This window comes from Balaenoptera musculus, chromosome 1 (assembly GCF_009873245.2).
Source record: "Balaenoptera musculus isolate JJ_BM4_2016_0621 chromosome 1, mBalMus1.pri.v3, whole genome shotgun sequence".
Classification (NCBI taxonomy): Eukaryota; Metazoa; Chordata; class Mammalia; order Artiodactyla; family Balaenopteridae; genus Balaenoptera; species Balaenoptera musculus.
In genome coordinates, this window is record NC_045785.1 from 87,198,723 (window position 1) to 87,222,780 (window position 24,058).

The following is a 24,058-nucleotide window of genomic DNA, read 5'->3' on the forward strand; positions in this document are numbered from 1 at the left end:
CCAGAAATACTGCTATAGATATTCCAACCAGAAAGCCTGCTATCACATCGGACCAATGATTTCGATATTCTGCTACTCTGTTGAGCCCAGTAAGAAAGGCCAAACACATTAAGCCCAGGCATAGGACGGGCTTAGCAAGTCTTGTTCCTTTGGCTTTGATTGTGTTGGTAATGTACATCTGAAATAGTAAATGAAAAACATGACTTTCCATGAACGTATTTCCTTGATATACACCTCATATATGTGTCTGTACATATATATATTTATTGACATAGATATGCCTATATAGTTCAAATAATTAACTGAAGTTTATGAATTTTTTGGAAGAAGTTTCTTAAAAGTAGAGTTTAAAAGTAGTGATTAGTTAATTTTACTTACCTTATATTGACTAATGGTCAATTCTTATGTAATAGTAATTACAGTGCAGACATTCCAAGTGACCTTTTTTAAACTTTTAATGTACTTATTCTTGTTTCATCTGAATTTACATTTTAGATCAATACTATTAGAAGGGGAAAACTGATGAATGAATGTTTTTAATATTTACATTTTTGTATACCATATGGAGAGGATGCACACTTTATAAAAATTAGAACTTGTGAGTATAGCTATAAAAAACAAAATGGAGTGGATTTCCACTAAACAGATACTACTTTGAAAAAAGAATTTAGAGTTCAATACAGTGCCAAGGTTTGCTTTTATGCTGTTACCTGAAACTGTGAAATTACTTTGTTTTAACCAAATTTTATCAACCAGCATTAGGACAATAAAAAAAATTTAACTCTGATGGGGGAAATGTGTCAGCTAAAGCCAAAACAAAACAATTAGTAAACACCTATATTTTTGGCATCTTCACATATGCTAAGAAGAACAGTTAAGTGTCAGCTGACGGCACAGAATTCCATGTCTTCAAGTTGTGAGCCACAATGCTCAAAAAACCCAGTCTTTCCCCCAATCTGATTCATTCTACAGCTCAATTGCTCATAACTTAAACCATGTGTTCCTATATAAGTGAATCTGTTGACTGTGAAGGAAATGTGTCAGTTATTATTTCAAGTCACTAGTAAAGTAATTATTAAAGAGATGGTTTTGGGGCTTCCCCGGTGGCGCAGTGGTTAAGAATCCGCCTGCCAATGCAGGGGACACGGGTTCAAGCTCTGGCCCGGAAGATCCCACATGCCGCGGAGCAACTAAGCCCGTGCGCCACAACTGCTGAGCCTGCGCTCTAGAGCCCGTGAGCCACAACTGCTGAGCCCACGTGCCACAACTACTGAAGCCCATGCGCCTAGAGCTCGTGCTCTGCAACAAGAGAAGCCACCGCAATGAGAAGCCCGTGCACCACAACAAAGAGTAGCCCCCGCTTGCCACAACTAGAGAAAGACCACTTGCAGCAACAGAGACACAACACAGCCAAAAATAAATAAATAAATGAAATAAAAAATTTAAAAAAAATAAAAAATAAAGGGCAATGTTTGTTAAAAAAAAAAAAGAGATGGCTTTGACAGTAGAATCAGTTTTTATGATATTAATGTCAGAATCTGATACTGATAATATAATCAGAAAAATACTTAGAAATGTGTATAACCACTTGCCTATTGTCCTCAGTTGAATAAAAAATACATTTGTCTAAGAGATTAAACCAAAATCAGCACTTATGCTTTTAGTTCATGGCAGCCATTTTAGAATGCTATGAAATTCAGTAATTATCTTTTCTTTTTTTTTTTTCTGGGCAAGTTTGCAGCCCTGTTAGCTGCCAGTACACACTGTATGAATATTTAAACAGTTCATGTGATACAAGGCTTCTACCTAGCCAAGTTCTAGCTCTTTGCAATCTATCCCTGGTCCCGATACTCTAGGAAAAAAAAGAGCTGGATTATCTCCATTTTGGGCCTATGACCTTCAGAGCTATGTCTGTGTATTCTAAGCCTGTGCTTGAAAGAGCTAAATAATCTCAGTTAAGAAGAATAAGTATACACGAGAGGGAAATAGGAGGAGATGAGAAAGAGAAAATGGTGCTTTTGCCATTCTGAGAGAATATATTAAAGAGTTTTTCACACATGAGTAACAAGGCAAAAATATCACACCACTTCAGGTGTCCAGTGACGCACCTAATAGAGTAATTCCTTATTTGACTCGTGCATATAAACAGGGAGTGAAATTTGAGCTGCTTCTGGGATTTTCTGTAACACAGCTATGTGGCTGATTACTGACTTCTTACCTACGCATTTCTTCACATCTGTCAGAATGCTAAAGACATCCTATCCTTATTAAAACAAAATGAATGTGAAATGATAACTGAATAGTATTAATACCGCTAATAATTATTATAGCTATGATTTAATGAACGATGGCTGTTCAAGGCAATGTTCTAAGCATTTTACTTTACTTATTAAATCCTCAAAATAACCATATTAGTAAGAAATCATCATTACCTTCATTTTATAGATGAAAAAATTGACTCAAGACAAAGCTTACTATGAAGAATATACAACTTAACTATTGGGGGTGGCACTTTTGAGAAGGAGAGATGTCAGTGGGAAGTAGGGGTAAAGCACTTTGGTGCCTTTAACCTTCGTTTCTTTCTTGATTGATTTCTTGCCTAGAGAAAATGGACATAAGCTAAGTATCAGTGAATGCAAGAGAAATGAAATTAAAAATAGGGGAAAGAAGGCCACCATAGTACATAGCAGTGAGGCTACATCTATACTCTACTATTAGGAAGAAGTAGGAAGTAGTATATATGTGGTTTGTGTGGGAAATCTCCTACAGAATCTGTATGGCTTTGGAAAACATTTGCCTTCTCCTTCAACCCCAGAGGCCATCACAGATAGAGCTCAGCCCTAACTTATCCAAGTTGTGTAGGCCTGTAGTAATCTGTGACCTTGGGCTACAATCCTCTGAAGTGTCTCTTGAATTTGAGTTCATTCCTAAGATGCTCTATGACTTAAGCATGTTTATAAAGGGTCCCAAGACACAGTCTGGCCACTATGCAAACTCATGAAAAGGCTTCTATATTAGGAATAGCCTGGGATTTGGCTCTTCCCCCACCAGATCCCCACTTAATGTCCAGAACCAGAACAGAAGAAAATTGAATTTTAAGCGTTATGGGAGAAGGACGACATTTCTTCAAATAATTTCAACTTTAAAGTGGATCACTGTAGTGTTTTATAATGCACAGATTTTTCTGTAGCATAATCAGTTGACATGGATGTCACAAAAGAAAAATTTGAGTTTGCACTTATATGTACTAGGGAACTTTTTGGTACTTTATGATTGTAAGTGCGTTTTAACCAGTCTAATTGTGTTATCCTTACAGAAGGTCTATTATACCTAATTTGCAGAAGAGGAAATTATAGCATGAGAATCTATTAAGCAAGTTGGACACAGGACAGGAATTGATTATTTATGCTCTCTTGGTTTTTAATTCACTTATGAAACCATCTAGGTTTACCAGATGTCAAAATGTAGCTAAAATAAAACACAAACAGAAGGGTGTATAATCTGAGCAGGATGGTATCTGCTCAGTCCTCAAGGGTCAGTGAATGCTCACTACCTTATAGGCCAAGCCATTTAGCCATTATTAGGCAGTTCTTATTCATCAATTCCATGAATATCTATTAGCCCCAAGATGCAGAAAGTTAAAACCAGTCATTTGCTACCTGCTAACAGCGAGGTGTATATTCTTCTACACATTTTTTTTCCTTGCTTATACAATATATGCAATAATTGACACACATATAAAGGGGTTTTGCTTACTTGTTTGCTTTTACTAAATATAATCTCAATGCCCATGTAGTAAAGTGAATGGACTCACTTGTGAGAATATTAATCTATCTCTTGGGTCAATGAGAAAGCACTGTACAATTTTAAAACAATACTACTATAAAACAAAAATAAAAACACAAATGTTTGTGTTTGTTAAGCACTTACTATACATCTGAAACTGTTATTCAAAGAGGAGGCATCTAGGTTGGATCCAGAAGGATGAGTACGAGCTCCCGGCAAAGGGGATATGGGGGGAAAAGGTGTCCTAGATCCAGGGACAGCATTCGTAACCCTGCTATGCGCTCCCCAAGCACCTGCGTCGTCCTCTCCCAGAACACTTACCACAATGTGTGGTTTATACTAATTTGAGTTGTTCCCTTCTCTACAGTGAGGACACAGAAGCCAAATCTGGAGTGTAAGCCCTGAGCTTAGTTAGCACTTTGCCTGAAACACAGTAAGCACTCAAAAGACTTACTAGACTTACTGAATAAAAGAACGAATAAATGAAAAATGCAAAGGCACAAGAGAAAGAGTATGGAGGATTTTCTTCATAGCATTTGTCACTATTTAAAATCATGTTCCCCATTTCTGTGTATGTATATCTGTTGCCTCCATGAGAATATTCCATTAGAATAAAGCCTCTGTCCATTCACCATTCTACCTGAAATGCATAGAACTCCTTTTATGTAGTAGGTATTCAAAAATGTTGAATTAATGAATGCATGAATGGCATGCTTGGGGAAAAGTGAATTTTTGAACTCTTTTATTGTCAGAAAACACACAACGCTATCAGAAATTGTCTTGCATATGCATGTGTTTACTTGCTATTGTCTTTCTCCTCCTTGTCTATCTCATATTGCCTGGATCAAAACCTGGTACAGGGTAGGCACCTGTGATCGAAAGAATATCAGCCCCCTAACAATGCCGAAGCTCTAATCCTAGGAACTTGTGAATATGTCACCAAATCACATGAGTCTTTAAAAGTGGATAACCTTCCCTAGCTGTAGTCAGAAAGAGATCTGAAGATGCTATGCTGCCATCTTTGACGATGGAGAAAGGGAGCAACCAACCAAGGAATTCAGATAGCCTCTGGGAGCTGGAAAAGGCAGGGGATGAATTCTCCCTAGAGCCTCTTGAAGGGATGCAGCCAGGCGGAAACCTTGATTTTAGCCCAGTGAGACCATGCTGGACTTCAGATCTATGGAACTCTAGGATAATAACTTTGGGTTGTTTTAAGTTCCTAAGTTTGTGGTATTTTGTCATGGTGTCAAAAGAAAACTACGATAATCAATCAATATCTGCTTCATGCGTGAATGAATGAATGGACTGGAATTTGTAAAAATGATCCATAAGGGATAACTGTGGCATAGTGATTAGATTACCTGCTCTGGAAGCAATGAGATTTGGGTCTGAGTCCTGGCTCTGTCACTTACTTAAACAAGTTATTCAACCTATCTAAGCCTTGAACTCCTTATGTATAAAATGATTGGGTTGTCTTTTTTTTTGATATTAAGCTGTATGAGCTGTTTCCATATTTTGGAAGTTAATCCTTGTCTGTAGCATTGTTTGTAAATATTTTCTCCCATTCCTTAGGCTATCTTTTCATTTTGTTTCCTTTGCTGTGCAAAAGCTTTTAAGTTTAATTAGGTCCCATTTGTTTATTTTAGTTTTTATTTCCATCACTCTAGGAGACCGCTCCAAAAAAATATTGCTGTGATTTATGTCAAAGAGTGTTCTGCCTATGTTTTCCTCTAGGAGTTTTATAGTATCCAGTCTTACATTTACGTCTTTAATCCATTTTGAGTTTATTTTTGTATATGGTGTTAGAGAATGGTAGCCATCCAGTTTTCCCAGTACTACTTATTGAAGAGACTGTCTTTCCTCCATTGTATATTCTTGCCTTCTTTGTCATAGATTAATTGACCATAATGTGTGGGTTTATTCGGATTGCACCCTATAGTCTTACTCATGAATCTACAATTCATAATCAGGTTAGGATGGATTCTTTAAACTGATTTCCAGGTTTTGACTACTTTGCTTCATATATCCTAAGAAGCAATAGGTTTCTTGGGTTTTGTTTTTTTTAATAACCACATAGCATTACTACTGGTCATATTGTTTGTTTCCAACCTCACATGGACTGATGCCCCACCAAGTTCTTCTTATCTTGGATTCCTGGGATTATTTTTAAAAAATCAAATTTCTTAATTGTTTTCAGAATAGCATTTCACCTTGCTAAAACCCTTTTGACCTTTCAGGTTGACATCTATCAAATTAGTCCTCTTTCTCTCAGCTTCTTCTTAGCACCATACAGATCACCAATAACAAGGCAGTGTCAAGGGTAGAATTCCATGGCACTCCACTGGAGACTTATTTGCAAATTGCTACAGAGACATTGAACAAAATTTGGAGTGTTCATTTATTAGGCCAGGTGTGCAGTGTCTTGAAAGTCTTATTATTATATCCATACTTATCCATGATCATAAATTTGCCAAATTGCAATGTAAATGTATTTGATAGGGTATGTAATAGAATTGTGATGAGAGGTAATGCAATGGTAGAAAGACCATGGACTTTGTACCAGATTTGTGTACACATAATTCAGACCTTTCAGGGCTGTGTTGGGGAAGCATAATAAATGGTGGTCTATTGAAGCCATAAATTTTATGTACTAAACCTAGATTGTATAGAGCATGCAGCTACTTTTTTTCCCCTAACTGACCTAAACTTCATCATGGGCATCCATCCTGCACTGAAGAGGAACAGAATGAGGGAGGGAGAAAGTCTGCCACCTTCCCCTCCTATATGTTGGCGGTACCATCCTGTTTATATTATATCCTGTGTACTCTTTATTATTACTTTGTAATAAAATACACAGATCTTCAAATTTTGCTTTTGGTATGTAAAGGTAGCTTTGGAATTTAGAAATTCCTGTTCTCTTTTGACAAAGAGAGATTTGACTATTGAAGCCAAACATTGTCTTCCTTTTCTAATTGGTACTGGCCCATCTCTCTTTTCTTTTTCCAGTTTTATTGAGGTATAATTGACAAATTAAAAAAATCGATATACTTAAGGTATACAACTTGCTGTTTTTATATATGTGTACGTTGTGAAGTGATCACCATAATCAAGCTAATTAATGTAACCTTTACCTCACATAGTTACCATTTTGTGTGTATGTGTACATTTAAGATCTACCTACTCTCTTACCAAATTTCAAGTATACAATACAGTGTAGTTACATTGCTATACATTATATCTGTGTGGTATGTATAGATATAATACTATTCAGGATTAAAAAAGAAGGAAGTCCTGCCATTTGAGACAATACGGATCAACCTGAAGGACATTATGCTAAGTGAAATATGCCAGGCGAGGAAAGACAAATACTGCAAGATCTCACTTATATGTGCAATCTAAAATAGTCAAACCCATACAAGCAGAGAGTAGAGTGGGGGCTACCAGGAGCTAGTGGACAGGGAAATGGGGAGATAGATGTTGGCCCTTCTCTTATGGCATGTCCTTCTCTGACACACTGAATAACAGACGAGAAATCCTAGAGCTATGTTGCCCAATATGGTAGCTACTAGCTAGAGCTACTGAGCACTGGAAACGTGGACAGTGGGACCAAGGGACTGCATTTTTAATATTAGTTAATTTCAGTTTTAAAACTGGTCCTTGCTTTGATTATTAGAAAACTTTTAAATATGTTTGGAACAAACTGGGTATGTGCTTCTACTTTTACACTGTAAATTTTATGAAACCTCAATAGAGATCAAATACTTGAGATGAAAATGTAGTATCAGAACTGAGATGAATTGCAAAAGACTAATAGACACTGGATTTTGAAAACTTTGCAAAAAAGGGAATGCAAAATATCTCATTAATAATTTTTATATTGACACATGTTGAAATGTGAAAATTTAGACATACTTTGTTAAATAAAATATATTTTCAAACTTTAACCTTTGTTTTTGCTTTTTAAAAATATGACTATTAGAAAATTAATAATCATATATGTGGTTCATTTTATATTTCTACTAGATATTGCAGATATAGACAAGAGCATATGATTTAAGGGAAATGAAAAATATATCAGTTAATATTCAAAAATATTGTTCCCATTTCAGCATTTATTGTTATTTTATTATTTTTATTTATTATATTGGTTGGAGTTGTGTACTGAACCTAACACCATTTTTTAGGGCACTCGTGTTCTGTAAGACAATAGTTAGCTATATCTTTTAACTATATCTATAACTATATCTAACATTTACATCTATTAATATATTAATAATTAATAATTAATTAATAATTAATACTATTAAATAAATATTAATACTATTTCAAGCAGCACATAAAGTAATAAAATGATTTTATGGAATTATCTTTAATTTTCAGAGTTAAACTATCACAGTCTATTTTTTCAGGTTCTGATTATTATAAGAGCTTTTTAAAAAACATTTTGCTTCTAAAAGTTAATCAATTGTTTTGTATTTTATTGATACCCTTTATTTTTTTTAACATCTTATTGGAGTATGGTTGCTTTACAATGTTGTGTTAGTTTCTGCTGTATAACAAAGTGAATCAGCTATACATATACAAATATCCCCATAACCCCTCCATCTTGTGTCTCCCTCCCACCCTCCCTATCCCACCCCTCTAGGTTGTCACAAAGCACCGAGCTGATCTCCCTGTGCTATGTAGCTGCTTCCCACTAGCTAGCTATTTTACATTTGGTAGTGTATATATGTCAATGCTACTCTCTCACTTCGTCCCAGCTTACCCTTCCCCCTCCCCGTGTCCTAAAGCCCATTCTCTACCTCTGTGTCTTTATTCCTGTCCTGCCCCTAGGTTCATCAGAACAACCTTTTTTTTTTAGATTCCATATATATGTGTTAGCATATGGTATTTGTTTTTCTCTTTCTGACTTATTTCACTCAGTATGACAGTCTCTAGGTCCATCCACCTCACTACAAATAACTCAATTTCATTTCTTTTTATGGCTCAGTAATATTCCATTGTATATATGTGCCACATTTTCTTTATCCATTCATCTGTCGGACACATAGGTTGCTTCCATGTCCTAGCTACTGTAAATAGTGCTGCAATGAACATTGTGGTATATGTATCTTTTTGAATTATGTTTTTCTCAGGGTATATGCCCAGGAGTGGGATTGCTGGGTCCTATAGTAGTTCTATTTTTAGTTTTTTAAGGAACCTCCATACTGTTCTCCATAGTAGTTGTATCAATTTACCTTCCCACCAAACAGTGCAAGAGGGTTCCCTTTTCTCCACATCCTCTCCAGCATTTACTGTTTATAGATTTTTTTGGTGATGGCCATTCTGACTGGGGTGAGGTGATACCTCACTGTAGGTTTGATTTGCATTTCTCTAATGATTAGTGATGTTGACCATCCTTTCATGTGTTTATTGGGAATCTATATACCTTCTTTAGAGAAATGTCTATTTAGCTCTTCTGCCCATTTTTGGATTGGATTGAAAGTTTTTTTGATAGTGAGCTGCATGAACTGCTTGTATATTTTGGAGATTAATCTTTTGTCACTTGTTTCGTTTGCAAGTATTTTCGCCAATTCTGAGGGTTATCTTTTCACTTTGTTTATGGTTTCCTTTGCTGTGCAAAAGCTTTTAAGTTTCATTAGGTCCCATTTGTTTATTTTTGTTTTTATTTCCATTTCTCTGGAGGTAGGTCAAAAAGGTTCTTGCTGTGATTTATGTCAAAGAGTATTCTTCCTATGTTTTCCTCTAAGAGTTTTATAGTGCCTGGCGTTACATTTAGGTCTTTAATCCATTTTAAGTTTATTTTGTGTATGGTGTTAGGAACTGTTCTAATTTCATTCTTTTACATGTAGCTGTCCAGTTTTCCCAGCACCACTTATTGAAGAGGTTGTCTTTTCTCCATTGTATATTCTTGCCTCCTTTATCAAAGATAAGGTGACCATATGTGTGTGGGTTTATCTCTGGGCTTTCTATCCTGTTCTACTAATCTATATTTCTGTTTTTGTGCCAGTACCATAGGGTCTTGATTACTGTAGCTTTGTAGTATAGTCTGAAGTCTGGGAGCCTGACTCCTCCAGCTCCGTTTTTTTCTTTCTCAAGATTGCTTTTGCTATTCAGGGTCTTTCATGTTTCCATACAAATTGTGAAATTTTTTGTTCTAGTCCTGTGAAAAATGCCATTGGTAGTTTGATAGGGACTGCACTGAATCTGTAGATTGATTTGGGTAGTATAGTCATTTTCACAATGTTGATTCCTCCAGTCCAAGAACATGGTATATCTCTCCATCTGTTTGTATCATCTTTAATTCCTTTCATCGGTGTCTTATAGTTTTCTGCATACAGGGCTTTGTCTCCTTAGGTAGGTTTATTCCTAGGTATTTTATTCTTTTTGTTGCAATGGGAAATGGGAGTGTTTCCTTAATTTCTCTTTCAGATTTTTCATCATTAGTGTATAGGAATGCAAGAGATTTCTGTGCATTAATTTTGTATCCTGCTACTTTACCAAATTCATTGATTAGCTCCAGTAGTTTTCTGGTAGCATCTTTAGGATTCTCTATGTATAGTATCATGTCATCTGCAAATAGTGACAGTTTTACTTCTTCTTTTCCGATTTGGATTCCTTTTGTTCTTTTTCTTCTCTGATTGCTGTGGCTAAAACTTCCAAGACTATGTTGAATAACAGTGGTGAGAGTGGGCAACCTTGTCTTGTTCCTCATCTCAGAAGAAATGGTTTCAGTTTTTCACCACTAAGAACAACGTTGGCTGTGGGTTTGTCATATATGGCCTTTATTATGCTGAGGTAAGTTCCCTCTATGCCTACTTTCTGGAGAGTTTTTATCATAAATGGGTGTTGAAATTTGTCAAAAGCTTTTTCTGCATCTATTGAGATGATCAGATGGTTTTTATCCTTCAATTTGTTAATATGGTGTATCACATTGATTGATTTGCATATATTGAAGAATCCTTGCATTCCAGGGATAAGCCCCACTTGATCATGGTGTATGAACCTTTAAATGTGCTGTTGGATTCTGTTTGCTAGTATTTTGTTGAGGATTTTTGCATCTATGTTCATGAGTGATATTGGCCTGCAGTTTTCTCTTTTGGGGACACCTTTGTCTGGTTTTGGTATCAGAGTGATGATGGCCTCGTAGAATGAGTTTGGGAGTGTTCCTCCTTCTGCTATATTTTGGAAGAGTTTGAGAAGGAGAGGTGTTAGCTCTTCTCTAAATGATTGATAGAAATCGCCTGTGAAGCCACCTGGTCCTGGGCTTTTGTTTGTTGGAAGATTTTTAATCACAGTTTCAACTTCAGTGTTTGTGACTGGTCTCTTTATACTTTCTATTTCTTCCTCGTTCAGTCTTGGAAGGTTGTGCTTTTCTAAGAACTTGTCCATTTCTTCCAGGCTGTCCATTTTATTGGCATATAGTTGCTTGTAGTAATCTCTCATGATCCTTTGTATTCCTGCAGTGTCAGTTGTTACTTCTCCTTTTTCATTTCTAATTCTGTTGATTTGAGTCTTCTCCCTTTTTTTCTTGGTGTGTCTGGCTAATGGTTTATCAATTTTGTTTATCTTCTCAAAGAACCAGCTTTTAGTTTTATTGCTCTTTACTATTGTTTCCTTCATTTCTTTTTCATTTATTTCTGATCTGATCTTTATGGTTTCTTTCCTTCTGCTAACTTTGGGGTTTTTTTGTTCTTCTTTCTCTAATTGCTTTAGGTGCAAGGTTAGGTTGTTTATGCGAGATGTTTCCTGTTTCTTGATGTAGGCTTGTATTGCTATAAACTTCCCTCTTAGAACTGCTTTTGCTGCATCCCATAGGTTTTGGGTCATTGTGTTTTCATTGTCATGTTTCTAGGTATTTGATTTCCTCTTTGGTTTCTTCAGTGATCTCTTGGTTATTCAGTAGCGTACTGTTTAGCCTCCACGGGCTTTTATTTTTTACAGTTTTTTTCCTGTAATTGATATCTAGTCTCATAGTGTTGTGGTCGGAAAAGATACTTGATACGATTTCAATTTTCTTAAGTATACCAAGGCTTGATTTGTGGCCCAAGTTATGATCTACGCTGGAGAATGTTCCATGAGCACTTGAGAAGAGTGTACTCTGTTGTTTTTGGATGGAATGTCCTATAAATATCAATTAAATCTATCTGGTCTATTGTGTCATTTAAAGCTTGTGTCTGCTTATTTATTTTCATTTTGGATGATCTGTACATTGGTGAAAGTGGAGTGTTAAAGTCCTCTACTATTATTGTGTTACTGTCGATTTCCCCTTTCATGGCTGTTAGCATTTGCCTTATGTATTGAGGTGCTCCTATGTTGGGTGCATAAATATTTACAATTGTTATATCTACTTCTTGGATTGATCCCTTGATCATTATGTAGTGCCCTTCTTTGTCTCCTGTATCTTTATTTTAAAGTCTATTTTATGTGATATGAGTATAGCTACTCCAGCTTTCTTTTGATTTCCATTTGCATGGAATATCTTTTTCCATCCCCTCACTTTCAGCCTGTATGTGTCCCTAGGTCTGAAGTGGGTCTCTTGTAGACAGCATATATACAGGTCTTGTTTTTTGTATCCATTCAGCCAGTTTATGTCTTTTGGTTGGAGCATTTAATCCATTCACATTTAAGGTAATTATCGATATGTATGTTCCTATTACCAATTTCTTAATTATTTTGGGTTTGTTATTGTAGGTCTTTTCCTTCTCTTGTGTTTCCTGCCTAGAGAAGTTCCTTTAGCATTTGTTGTAAAGCTGGTTTGGTGGTGCTGAATTCTCTTAGCTTTTGCTTGTCTGTAAAGGTTTTAATTTCTCCATCGAATCTGAATGAGATCCTTGCTGGGTAGAGTAATCTTGGTTGTAGGTTTTTCCCTTTCATCACTTTAAATATGTGCTGCCACTCCCTTCTGGCTTGTAGAGCTTCTGCTGAAAGATCAGCTGTTAACCTTATGGGGATTCCCTTGTATGTTATTTGTTGCTTTTCCCTTGCTGCTTTTAATATTTTTTCTTTGTATTTAATTTTTGATAGTTTGATTAATATGTGTCTTGGTGTGTTTCTCCTTGGATTTAACTGTATGGGACTCTCTGTGCTTCCTGGACTTGATTAACTATTTCCTGTCCCATGTTAGGGAATTTTTCAACTATAATCTCTTGAAATATTTTCTCACACCCTTTCTTTTTCTCTTTTTCTTCTGGGACCCCTATAATTCGAATGTTGGTATGTTTATTGTTGTCTCAGAGGTCTCTAGACTGTCCTAAATTCTTTTCATTCTTTTTTCTTTATTCTGCTCTGCAGTAGTTATTTCCACTATTTTTTTTTTTTTAATTAATTTATTTTATTTTATTTATTTTTGGCTGTGTTGGGTCTTCGTTTCTGTGCGAGGGCTTTCTCCAGTTGCGGCAAGCGGGGGCCACTCTTCATCGCGGTGCGCGGGCCTCTCACTATCGCGGCCTCTCTAGTTGCGGAGCACAGGCTCCAGACGCGCAGGCTCAGTAGTTGTGGCTCACGGGCCTTGTTGCTCCGCGGCATGTGGGATCTTCCCAGACCAGGGCTCGAACCCGTGTCCCCTGCATTGGCAGGCAGATTCTCAACCACTGCGCCACCAGGGAAGCCCTATTTCCACTATTTTATCTTCCAGGTCACTTATCCGTTCTTCTGCCTCAGTTATTCTGCTATTGATTCCTTCTAGAGTATTTTTAATTTCATTTATTGTGTTGTTCATCATTGTTTGTTTGCTCTTTAGTTCTTCTAGGTCTTTGTTAAATGTTTCTTGTATTTTCTCCATTCTGTTTCTAAGATTTTGGGTCATCCTTACTATCATTACTCTGAATTCTTTTTCAGGTAGACTGTCTATTTCCTCTTCATTTGTTTGGTCTGGTGGGTTTTTCCCTTGCTCCTTCATCTGCTGCATATTTTTTGTCTTCCCATTTTGCTTAACTTACTGTGTTAGGGGTCTCCTTTTCGCAGGCTACAGGTTCGTAGTTCCCATTGTTTTTGTTGTCTGCCCCCAGTGGGTAAGGTTGGTTCAGTGGCTTGTGTAGGCTTCCTGGTGGAGGGGACTGGTGCCTGTGTTCTTGCTGGTGGGCCTGTATCTTGTCCTTCTGGTGGTGTGTTTTGGGGTGTCTGTGACCTTATTATGATTTTAGGCAGCCTCTCTGCTAATGGGTGGGGTTGTGTTCCTGTCTTGCTAGTTGTTTGGCATGGGCCATCCAGCACTGGAGCTGGGCCTTAGCATTGAGACGGAGATCTCTGGGAGAGCTCCCGCCGATTGATATTACATGGGGCCGGGAGGTCTCTCGTGGTCCAATGTCCTGAACTTGGCCTCTCCCACCTCAGAGGCTCAGGCCTGACACCAGGTTGGAGCACCAAGACCCTGTCAGCCATATGGCTGAGAAGAAAAGGGAGAAAAAAAGAAAGAAAAATAAATAAATAAACAAAATAAAATAACTAAAATAAAATAATTTAAAAAAGAAATAAAAAAGTAATTGTGGGGATTTAATCTGCTGCTCCTGAGTCTACACAGAGAGATTTCTCTTTCTCTTCTTTTTTTGCACAGCTCCTGGGGTTCAGCTTTGGTTTTGGCCCCACCTCTGCATGTAGGTTGCCCTCAGGCTTCTGTTCTCGCCCAGACAGGACAGGGTTAAAACAGTGGCTGATTAGGGGGCTCTGGCTCACTCATGCCGGGGGAGGGAGGGGTATGGTAGTTATAACTGGAATGCGGGGCGAGCCTGCGGCGGCAGAGGCCAGTGTGAGGTTGCAACAGACTGAGATGTGCCGTGTGCTCTCCCAGGGAAGTTATCTCTGGATTACGGGACCCTGGCAGTGGCGGGTTGCACAGGCTCCTGGGAGGGGAGATGTGGAGAGTGACCTGTGCTTGCACACAGGCTTCTTGGTGGCTGCAGCAGCAGCCTTAGCATCTCATGCCCGTCTCTGGTGTCTGCGCTGATAGCTGTGGCTCACGCCCGTCTCTGGAGCTCATTTAGGTGGTGCTCTGAATCCCCTCTCCTCGAGCACCCCGAAACAATGGTCTTTTGACTCTTAGTCAGGTCCAGACTTTTTCCCGGACTCCCTCCCGGCTAGCTCTGTCGCACTAGCCCCCTTCAGGCTGTGTTCACGCAGCCAACCCCAGTCCTCTCCCTGGGATCTGACCTCCGAAGCCCAAGCCTCAGCTCCCAGCCCCCATCCATTCCGGTGGGTGAGCAGACAAGCCTCTGAGGCTAGTGAGTGCTGGTTGGCACTGATCCTCTGTGTGGGAATCTCTCCGCTTTGCCCTCTGCACCCCTGTTGCTGCGCTCTCCTCTGTGGCTCCAAAGCATCCCCCCTGCCCACGCCCCATCTCCACCAGTGGAGGAGCTTCTTAGTGTGTGGAAACTTTTCCTCCTTCACAGCTCCCTCCCAGAGGTGCAGGTCCTGTCCCTATTCTTTTGTCTACGTTTTTTCTTTTTATTTTGCCCTACCCAGGTATGTGGGGAAGTTTCTTGCCTTTTGGGAAGTCTGAGGTCTTCTGCCAGCGTTCAGTAGGTGTTCTGTAGGAGTTGTTCCACATGTAGATGTATTTCTGATGTATTTGTGGGGAGGAAGGTGATCTCCACGTCTTACTCCTCCGCCATCTTGAAGGTCCCCCCGATACCCTTTAAATACTTGGTGGATTCCTTATTTAGTCAGTGTAAACCAGGAGGAAAAGCTCAACTTTAGGAGTTTAGTAACCTGCACTAAAATGTCAGTCTACCACTGATTATTTCTGTGACCTTAGACAGATTACTTAACTTCTCTGAATCTTAGTTATATTATTTTTTAAATGAAAATGACAATAAGAATTTGTAGGATTTAGTACAGTTATCTTAAGGAGTGTAAGTTTTATTACTGTCACAAGGCACCATGAAGATTTTTGTTTGCTCTGTGCCAGGAAAAAACCTAAAGGATTAAAATGACATATTTGGATTAAAACTACATTTGCTGGGAGAAATAATAAATTGAATTGCCTAATTTATGTGCATGGGAATAAAGGTCCTTAAACATATTGCATTTGAAAAACCAAGGGTGGCCATCCATTTTCTTTACAATATACTTAATGGGTCCCTAACAAAAGATTACATAATCTCAGACACAGAATTTATCATGTAGTTGATGTCCCTGAATGGGTAACGCTAGGAAGCCACAAATGTGAGGTAAATTAACAACAAGCTCAGTGTTCAGGACCAGCTGGTACACACAGTTACAGTCAGAATACGCTCAGTGACTCAGCTACCCCCAGCACAATGGCCGACTGATGGTTTGGCTGTGAATAACAGCCCCTTCATCACTGACACATTTACTTTATCCTTGTAGTGCAGCCGTGGCTGGTTTTACATGGAGACCATTTCTCTCCAGTATGTCTCCCATGATAAATATATTGTACACACGGCACTGCGTCCATCAGCCAGAAGAACAAAAATTCCTTTACTTGACATTTTCTCTGTCATCTATAAAAACATGTCCATCATCTAACAGCCGTTTCCATTCACCAGATAAAAAAGTAAGATAATATTTAGATAAAGATAGGCTTCTGTCTTATTTCTGATTGGGATACAAGGAAAAGAAAGCTATGTGACATGTGAGGAGTTACATGCAAGCAAAAGGAATTTAATTCCTGTGATTTTGAGAACTCCACCATCTCTAAGATTTAAAATTCACTAACTGGTAAGTAAGAAAGTGAAATTAATATGTAAAAGACCAATCTAGAGACCTTTAAATACAACAAAAACGTGCACTAGACTGTTAGATGAATTGAGGAATTAGTTTTGGTTTAACTTAAAGGCAAACGAAGAAAGTAGAACCTACTAAACTATTAAAATATGCAAATAAGGAATTTAAGTTTAATATCAGGGATAAGAAGTTAGTGGTAAAAATGGTAAAAGCACATCTCAAATATCTCTGACAAATCTTCAAAACTGTTTAAATTTGTAGTTAAATGTTAGGACTCACAATGTTTCTCAGATTTTCTTTAGCTAAGGAAAGAAGCTATAATTAATGGATAAGTGATTATCCAAATACACGATCTCTGTATGATATGCACTATGTATAATAATCTATATATCATATGAATTAAAAAAAATTAAAGACTAAGAACTGGAGTACAGATCTTGAGATACTCTCTTAAATTATACAATAATAGGAAAAGACTCATAAGACTTAAAAAGAAAATGTCATAATGCAATAAGGAAAAGAAATGTGTGAGAGAAGGCATGCTCCCTTGGCCTCCCCCAACCCCACACAGAGTCTCATAGTTACTGGGAGGGAGTATATAATAAAAGACAGTATATATATGTTTGCAATTAGCAACAAAGTACTTTACCTATTTCACACAAATAATAAATATTAAATATAACAGTGTGAGATTTCAAGGTGTATCTTAAAATCTGAGAGTATGCTTTTAGGATATCGCTGACCTCATTGCTAACCCTCATCTGTGGCTAAATCACAGGGGGAGAAGTTTTCCTGTATGGTCCCAAGGGTCTTAGGAGGTGCCTTTTTTTCCCCCATCTCATGTCTTGAGATTTCTCTCCTCCCACCCCTCAATTTTCATTCAACTAAAAGCCACCTAGATTCATTTCCATTGTGCCCCCATCCGATCTCCAACTCTCAACCTCACTTCTCCTCGAGAAGAAGGATTAAATGGAGAGGATGAAGCCTATGGCTGGCCTCTCTTCCCCCATGCTCCCCACCAGCTTTCATCCTGCACCCCAAGAAGCTCTAGGCTTGGGGCACATGAGTGGCCAGATGTTAAAAGATCCCTCTCTCCTTGATGCCTGCTCTGCACCTCAAATCACATTCCCAGCCTCTGTTCCAGCTGTTGTGGGGAGTGAACTTGTTCTCGTTTTGCTACTCGGCATTTTGTTCATAACAATTATGAAAAGACATCATTTTTGTATTGAAACTATATTTTTTCCTCCTTTGTTAGCTAATGAGGGATAGAAATATCCTTTCCCCTTTGTCACCTCAGTGGCTAACACGGTGCTTGGCTCACTCTCAATAACTAATTAATCACAATAAAAGTTAAGATCACCCGAATGCTTACTATGTGTCAAGGACTGTACTACATGCAGTACTTGTGTCAGTCATGTCATCCAAATAATTCCATGACTTTGGTACTTAACAGCAGAGGTAACTAAGACACAGAAAGGTTAAGTAACTTGCCCGTGGACTCATGGCTAATAGGTGCCAAGTCCATGCTCTGACCACCACCATGCCATATGCAGTAGCCTCTACCTCTGTCTTGGAGGAGGGCATGGCTTGAGGGGTTCTCCAAGCGGAGGTGAGAGCATACACAAAGGAGAAACTGGAGGACCTGAAAATCAGTGTGTCAGACTGAAGGTTTGGTGGGTGGGGTGTGGGCGAGTGCTGGGAGGTTACCGCAGAGAGGGGAGCGGCAGGAAATCACGCTGGAGGGGCAGGGATCATGTTTCCAAAGGCCCTGTAAGTTGATGGACCTAGAAGTTATTATGCTTAGCAAAATAAGTCAGAGAAAGACAAATACTGTATGATATCACTTACATGTGGAATGTAAAACATAAAACAAACAAATGTATATAGTGAGACAGAAACAGACTCACAGATATGGAAAACTAACTAGTGGCTACCAGTGGGGAGAGGGAAATGGGGAGGGGCAAGATAGGCATATGGGATTAAGAGATATAAATGACTATGTAATAAGCAACAAGGATAGACTGTATAGCACAGGGAATTACAGCCATTATCTTGTAATGACTTTTAATGGAGTATAATCTGTAAAAATATTGAACCACTATGCTGTACACCTGAAACTAAATATTATAAATCGACTATACTTCTTTAAACAAATTAGCATATGTTCGTTCACAACAACAAAGAAATAAAAATGGCTTTAAAAAGAAAAATAAACAACAAAAAACCACAAAGGCTGTGTGTCAGGTGAAGGAGTTTGGATTTTTATTAAAAGGAAAATGGAAAGCCATTAAAGGGACATCAGGAGATGATAGGACAAGATCTGAGTTTTAAAATACCACTTTGGCTGAAGGGGTTCCAGGTGTTGGACCGTCATATCCTGAACTGGAGTAATGGCTGTAATTATGAACAGATTAAGTAAATATTTAGGGAGTTGAACTGGTAAGATGTGGTGGTTAACTGGATGTGTGTGTGTCTGTGTCTGTGTGTGTGTGTGTCTGTGTCTCTGTGTGTGTGTGTGCACGTGCATTCATGTGGATGAGTGTGAACTGAGTGGAGATCAGTGGGGGTGGAAAGTAAGGTGAATGAGGAGTAAAGCATAATTAGTCCCAGGCCTCAACAGAAGGTTCCAGTGAGGAAATCTATATTCCTACCTAAACAGACAATTATGTTCACACGTTCACCAAGAATCAAAATATTCTACCTGTTTCATCATGGAAACGTTGTACTTCATGGTAGTCCTATAGCATTATTAGTAATATATGTTAAGTATATAACATTAATGAGTTAAACAGGCTTTTGAAGGCTGAGCTAGGTACCAAAACTCCAAATAAGACATGCCTGCCATCAGGTAAAGTTTCAACAAATAAGTTAAAATACTAGACTGTAACTCAAGGAGAGAGGCAGCACCAGACATCAACCCTGGCAGCACCTTAATCTTGGACTTATAGCCTGCAAACTGTGACAAAATCAGTTCCTGTTGTTTAAGCCACCAGTCTGTGCAATTTTATTACAGCAGCCCTAGAAATTAATAGACCCGTCTCCCTCCCAGCTACATCTAAGTATTAAGCACCATGAGATTAAGGGCTGAATGCCTTTGTCTTTGAATCCTTAGAACATCATAGGTGTGCAATAGTTTTTTGATAAATTAATGAATACATAACTGAATCAATTGTTATTGTCAGTGTTTTGGAATTAAACCAACTAACAATTGTTTCATTGTTTAAATCTAAATTTCTTCTTTAAAATGTGGTACAAGTGCTGTAAATTGATATAAAAATATAGTGAATCAAGATTATTTTACTTTGAGCCCTTTTAGACATTTCTTGTCAGACACTAAGATAATTGATGACATTGCATATTACTGAAAAACTGAATCTATACCTGTGAGTTTAAAGGAAAAGACAAAGGTCACTGCTAAAGAAAAATCTTGGGAATTGTGTGACCATGAAGTCTATACAAGTCAACAGTGTGATAAAACAAGCAAGCAGGGAAACCAACACAAATGAACAAAAACTACCGCCATCTTAGGTTTATGTGCACTGGATCAGTTTTGAAGGTGCTTGTATAAATATTAGATCTTTGACATCGCTTAATATTTATATTTGTAAAGCATTTTACGGTCATAGAATTATAGAATTGCAAAATAAGGAAGTTTACAGAAAATCCAGATGTTTCTAAATCATATTTCATGAATTCTTAGGAAATTCAAAGAGGGGCTTCTAGATCATTCATGAGGAAGTGCAATGAGAGGATTACATGATTATATGTTACCAGGACTGGTTATTTAATTTGCAGGGTCCACTGCAAAGTGAAAATGAGAGACCTCTTGTGGAAAAATCATTAGGAATGTCAAGACGGTGAGAGCAGAGCATCAAAACCAACTATGGGGTCCTCCTGAGCACAGGCCCCCATGTGACAGCACAGGTTACACACCCAATGAAACTGGCCCTGCATGTTATGATTTCCATTTTAGAGAGTCACTTGGAAAACTACATGAAGAATAAATGGATTACAATGCGCAGGAGGAGAGGCTATTAGGAAAATTTTATTGGTAATCCAGGCATGCTACGATGAGGGCATAAACCATGTTTGTAGGTGGGATGAAGGGAAGTTTCTCACGCTGAAGTAATACCTCCAATGACTGTCCAACTTTACTATTTAATTTTCCCTATTTTAATTATATTTGTAAATAACCCCAAAGCTATTGTCTTAACACCATAGACCTTCATGAAATGAAAATACCTAATAAGAAAACTTTATGGAATAAAGAAAATCAATTACAGAATGAGTTTAAAAGACCCTGTGATTCTATGCTAAAAATGGCCCAGTTGAATTAGTGGGTGTCACCGTAAGTTAGTTAAACTTAATAGCTGTGAATATATGAGCACACTGGGGCCATTAAGAACACTTAAGTATAAGAAGTATGCCTGATTTACGTGCAGTGGCTATCTTTAGCATTCTGGCAAGTTCACTGTGATTTCTGGCTCACCCTAAGAAATGAACCACGCTGGAACACCGCGTTATACCATTGCCACGTGTGAGTCAAAACTACGCTCCTGGGAAACTACAGAGACATTAGCCACCCAGAACAAAGGGCCCCAGGTAAGGGACCTGGAATTCTGCACTGTCAGCGCTCCAGGTGTGCACCTTAGTTTACTGGCTGTACTGGGGAGGAAGTGTGAGTGAGTGGCTCAGAAAATACACTTGGGGAGCCTTCTGGATTCAGACTCTGGCTCCAGCATACACCGGCTGTGTGACTCTGGGCAAGTTATTAAATTTCTCTGAGTCTCAGTTTTGTCATCTTTAATTTGGGAATTATAATATATCCATGGTTTACAAGTGTGAGGACTGAACAAGCTAATCTATGGAAAGCACTTAGCACATTACTGGCACACAGAGTAAAACATGTCACTTATTATTCAGCTATTCACACAAATACGGTGGACCCCTTTCTAGGGAAAGTAAGAGTCAAAAGGGCCTTAAGTTTTAGGGCTTTTTTGAGTGTATAAGGAGTATTGTAAAGTTGACCGCTGGAGGGTCCAAGGGGGTGCTGTACCAGGTGCTGAGGCCGTGGTCATCACCAGTCACAGCTCAGCTGGGGACAGGGACCCTACCAGCCAGCATCCCTGTGAATCCAACTCAGCTGCTTTCACGTCCACAGGCAGTGACAAATAACTAGGATCACTAAAGGGTGTACAAAAGGACCTCCCCACCCTCAGGACGTGCATGGACCCACTGCAGGCACCATCTCCAGTTACGAGGTTGATTAAAGGTTTACCCACTTGAGGTGAGAGTGGCAAAGAGGCTCCACGGGAGGGCCTTTGGGGGAAATATATAAACGCCAAGGTGTATGCCCATTTCCTCTCTTGGCTCTAATAAAAGTGCCATAGAAAGTGCAAATGCTTAATTTATTTAAGGAATTAGGAGGAGCTTCAAGATGGCAGAAGAGTAAGACGTGGAGATCACCTTCCTCCCCACAAATACATTAGAAATACATTTACAAATGGAACAACTCCTACAGAACACCTACTGAACGCTGGCGGAAGACCTCAGACCTCCCAAAAGGCAAGAAACTCCCCACGTACCTGGGTAGGGTAAAAGAAACAAGAAAAAACAGAGACAAAAGAATAGGAACAGGACCTGCACCAGTGGGAGGGAGCTGTGAAGGAGGAAAGGTGTCCACACACTAGGAAGCCCCTTCGTGGGCAGAGACTGCGGGTGGCAGCGGGGGGAAGCTTCGGAGCCACGGAGGAGAGCGCAGCAACAGGGGTGCGGAGGGCAAAGCGGAGAGATTCCCGCACGGAGGATTGGTGCCAACCAGCACTCACTAACCCGAGAGGCTTGTCTGCTCACCCGCCAGGGCGGGCGGGGGCTGGGAGCTGAGGCTTGGGCTTCGGAGGTCAGATCCCAGGGAGAGGACTGGGGTTGGCTGTGTGAACACAGCCTGAAGGGGGCTAGTGTGCCACAGCTAGCTGGGAGGGAGTCCGGGAAAAGGTCTGGAACTGTTGAAGAGGCAAGAGGCTTTTTCTTGCCTCTTTGTTTCGGGGTGCACGAGGTGAGGGGATTAAGAGCGCTGCCTAAACGAGCTCCAGAGATGGGCACGAGCTGCAGCTATCAGCGCAGACACCAGAGACGGGCATGCTGCTGTAGCCACCAAGAAGCCTGTGTGAAAGCACAGGTCACTCTCCACACCTCCCCTCCCAGAAGCCTGTGCAGCCTGCCACTGCCAGGGTCCCGTGATCCAGGGACAACTTCCCCGGGAGAACACACGGTGCGCCTCAGGCTGGTGCAACATCATGCTGGCCTCTGCCGCCGCAGGCTCGCCCTGCATTCCGTACCCCTCCTCCCACCGGCCTGAGTGAGCCAGAGCCCCCGAATCAGCTGCTCCTTTAACCCCGTCCTGTCTGAGCGAAGAACAGATGCCCTCAGGCGACCTACATGCAGAGGTGGGGCCAAAACCAAAGCTGAACCCCAGGAGCTGTGCGAACAAAGAAGAGAAAGGGAAATCTCTCCCAGCAGCCTCAGGAGCAGCGGATTAAATCTCCACAATCAACTTGATGTACCTGCAACTGTGGAATACCTGAATAGACAATGAATCATCCCAAATTGAGGAGGTGGACTTTGGGAGCAACAACATATATATTGTTTTCCCGTTTTCTCTTTTTGTGAGGGTGTATGCGTATGCTTCTGTGTGTGATTTTGTCTGTACAGCTTTGCTTTTACCATTTGTCCTGGGTTTCTGTCTGTCCGTTTTTTGTTTTGTTCTGTTTTTGTTTTTTTTTAGTATAGTTTTTAGAGCTTGTGATCATTGATGGATTTGTTTTTTGGTTTGGTTTCTCTCTTCTTTCTTTCTTTCTTTTTTTTTACTACTTTTTAAATTTTTGTTTATTTTTAATAATTATTTTCTTATTTTTTATTTTAATAATTTTATTCTATATTATTTAATTTTACTTCATTTTATTTTATTTTTTTCTCCCTTTTATTCTGAGCCATGTGGATGACAGGGTCTTGGTGTTCCGACCGGGCATCAGGCCTGTGCCTCTGAGATGGGAGAGCTGAGTTCAGGACATTGGTCCACCAGAGATGTCCCAGCTCCACGTAATATCAAACGGCAAAAATCTCCCAGAGATCTCCATCTCAACACCAAGACCCAGCTCCACTTAATGACCAGCAAGCTACAGTGCTGGACACCCTATGCCAAACAACTAGCAAGACAGAACACAACCCCACCCATTAGCAGAGAGGCTGCCTAAAATCATAATAAGGTCACAGACACTCCAAAACACACCACCAGACGTGGACCTGCCCACCAGAAAGAAAAGATCCAACCTCATCCACCAGAACACAGGCACTAGTCCCCTCCACCAGGAAGCCTACACAAGCCACTGAACCAACCTTAGCCTCTGTGGATAGACACCAAAAAAAACAGGAACTAGGAACTTGAAGCCTGCAGAAAGGAGACCCTCAAACAGTAAGTTTAGCAAAATGAGAAGACAGAGAAACACATAGCAGATGAAGGAGCAAGGTAAAAACCCACCAGACCAAACAAATGAAGAGGAAATAGGCAGTCTACCTGAAAAAGAATTCA

At 39.4% G+C, this 24,058-nt stretch overlaps 1 protein-coding gene across 3 annotated transcripts in view; it reads right to left on the minus strand.

Moving 5' to 3' along the window:
* Nucleotides 1-24,058, minus strand: part of PLPPR5 (phospholipid phosphatase related 5) — a 128,027-nt gene that overhangs the window by 28,676 nt on the left and 75,293 nt on the right. For all 3 annotated transcript variants that reach the window (XM_036867913.1, XM_036867921.1, XM_036867904.1), the window contains one exon: nt 2-178. In XM_036867913.1, the coding sequence (XP_036723808.1) occupies nt 2-178 (177 nt within the window). The remainder of the gene's footprint in view (nt 1; nt 179-24,058) is intronic.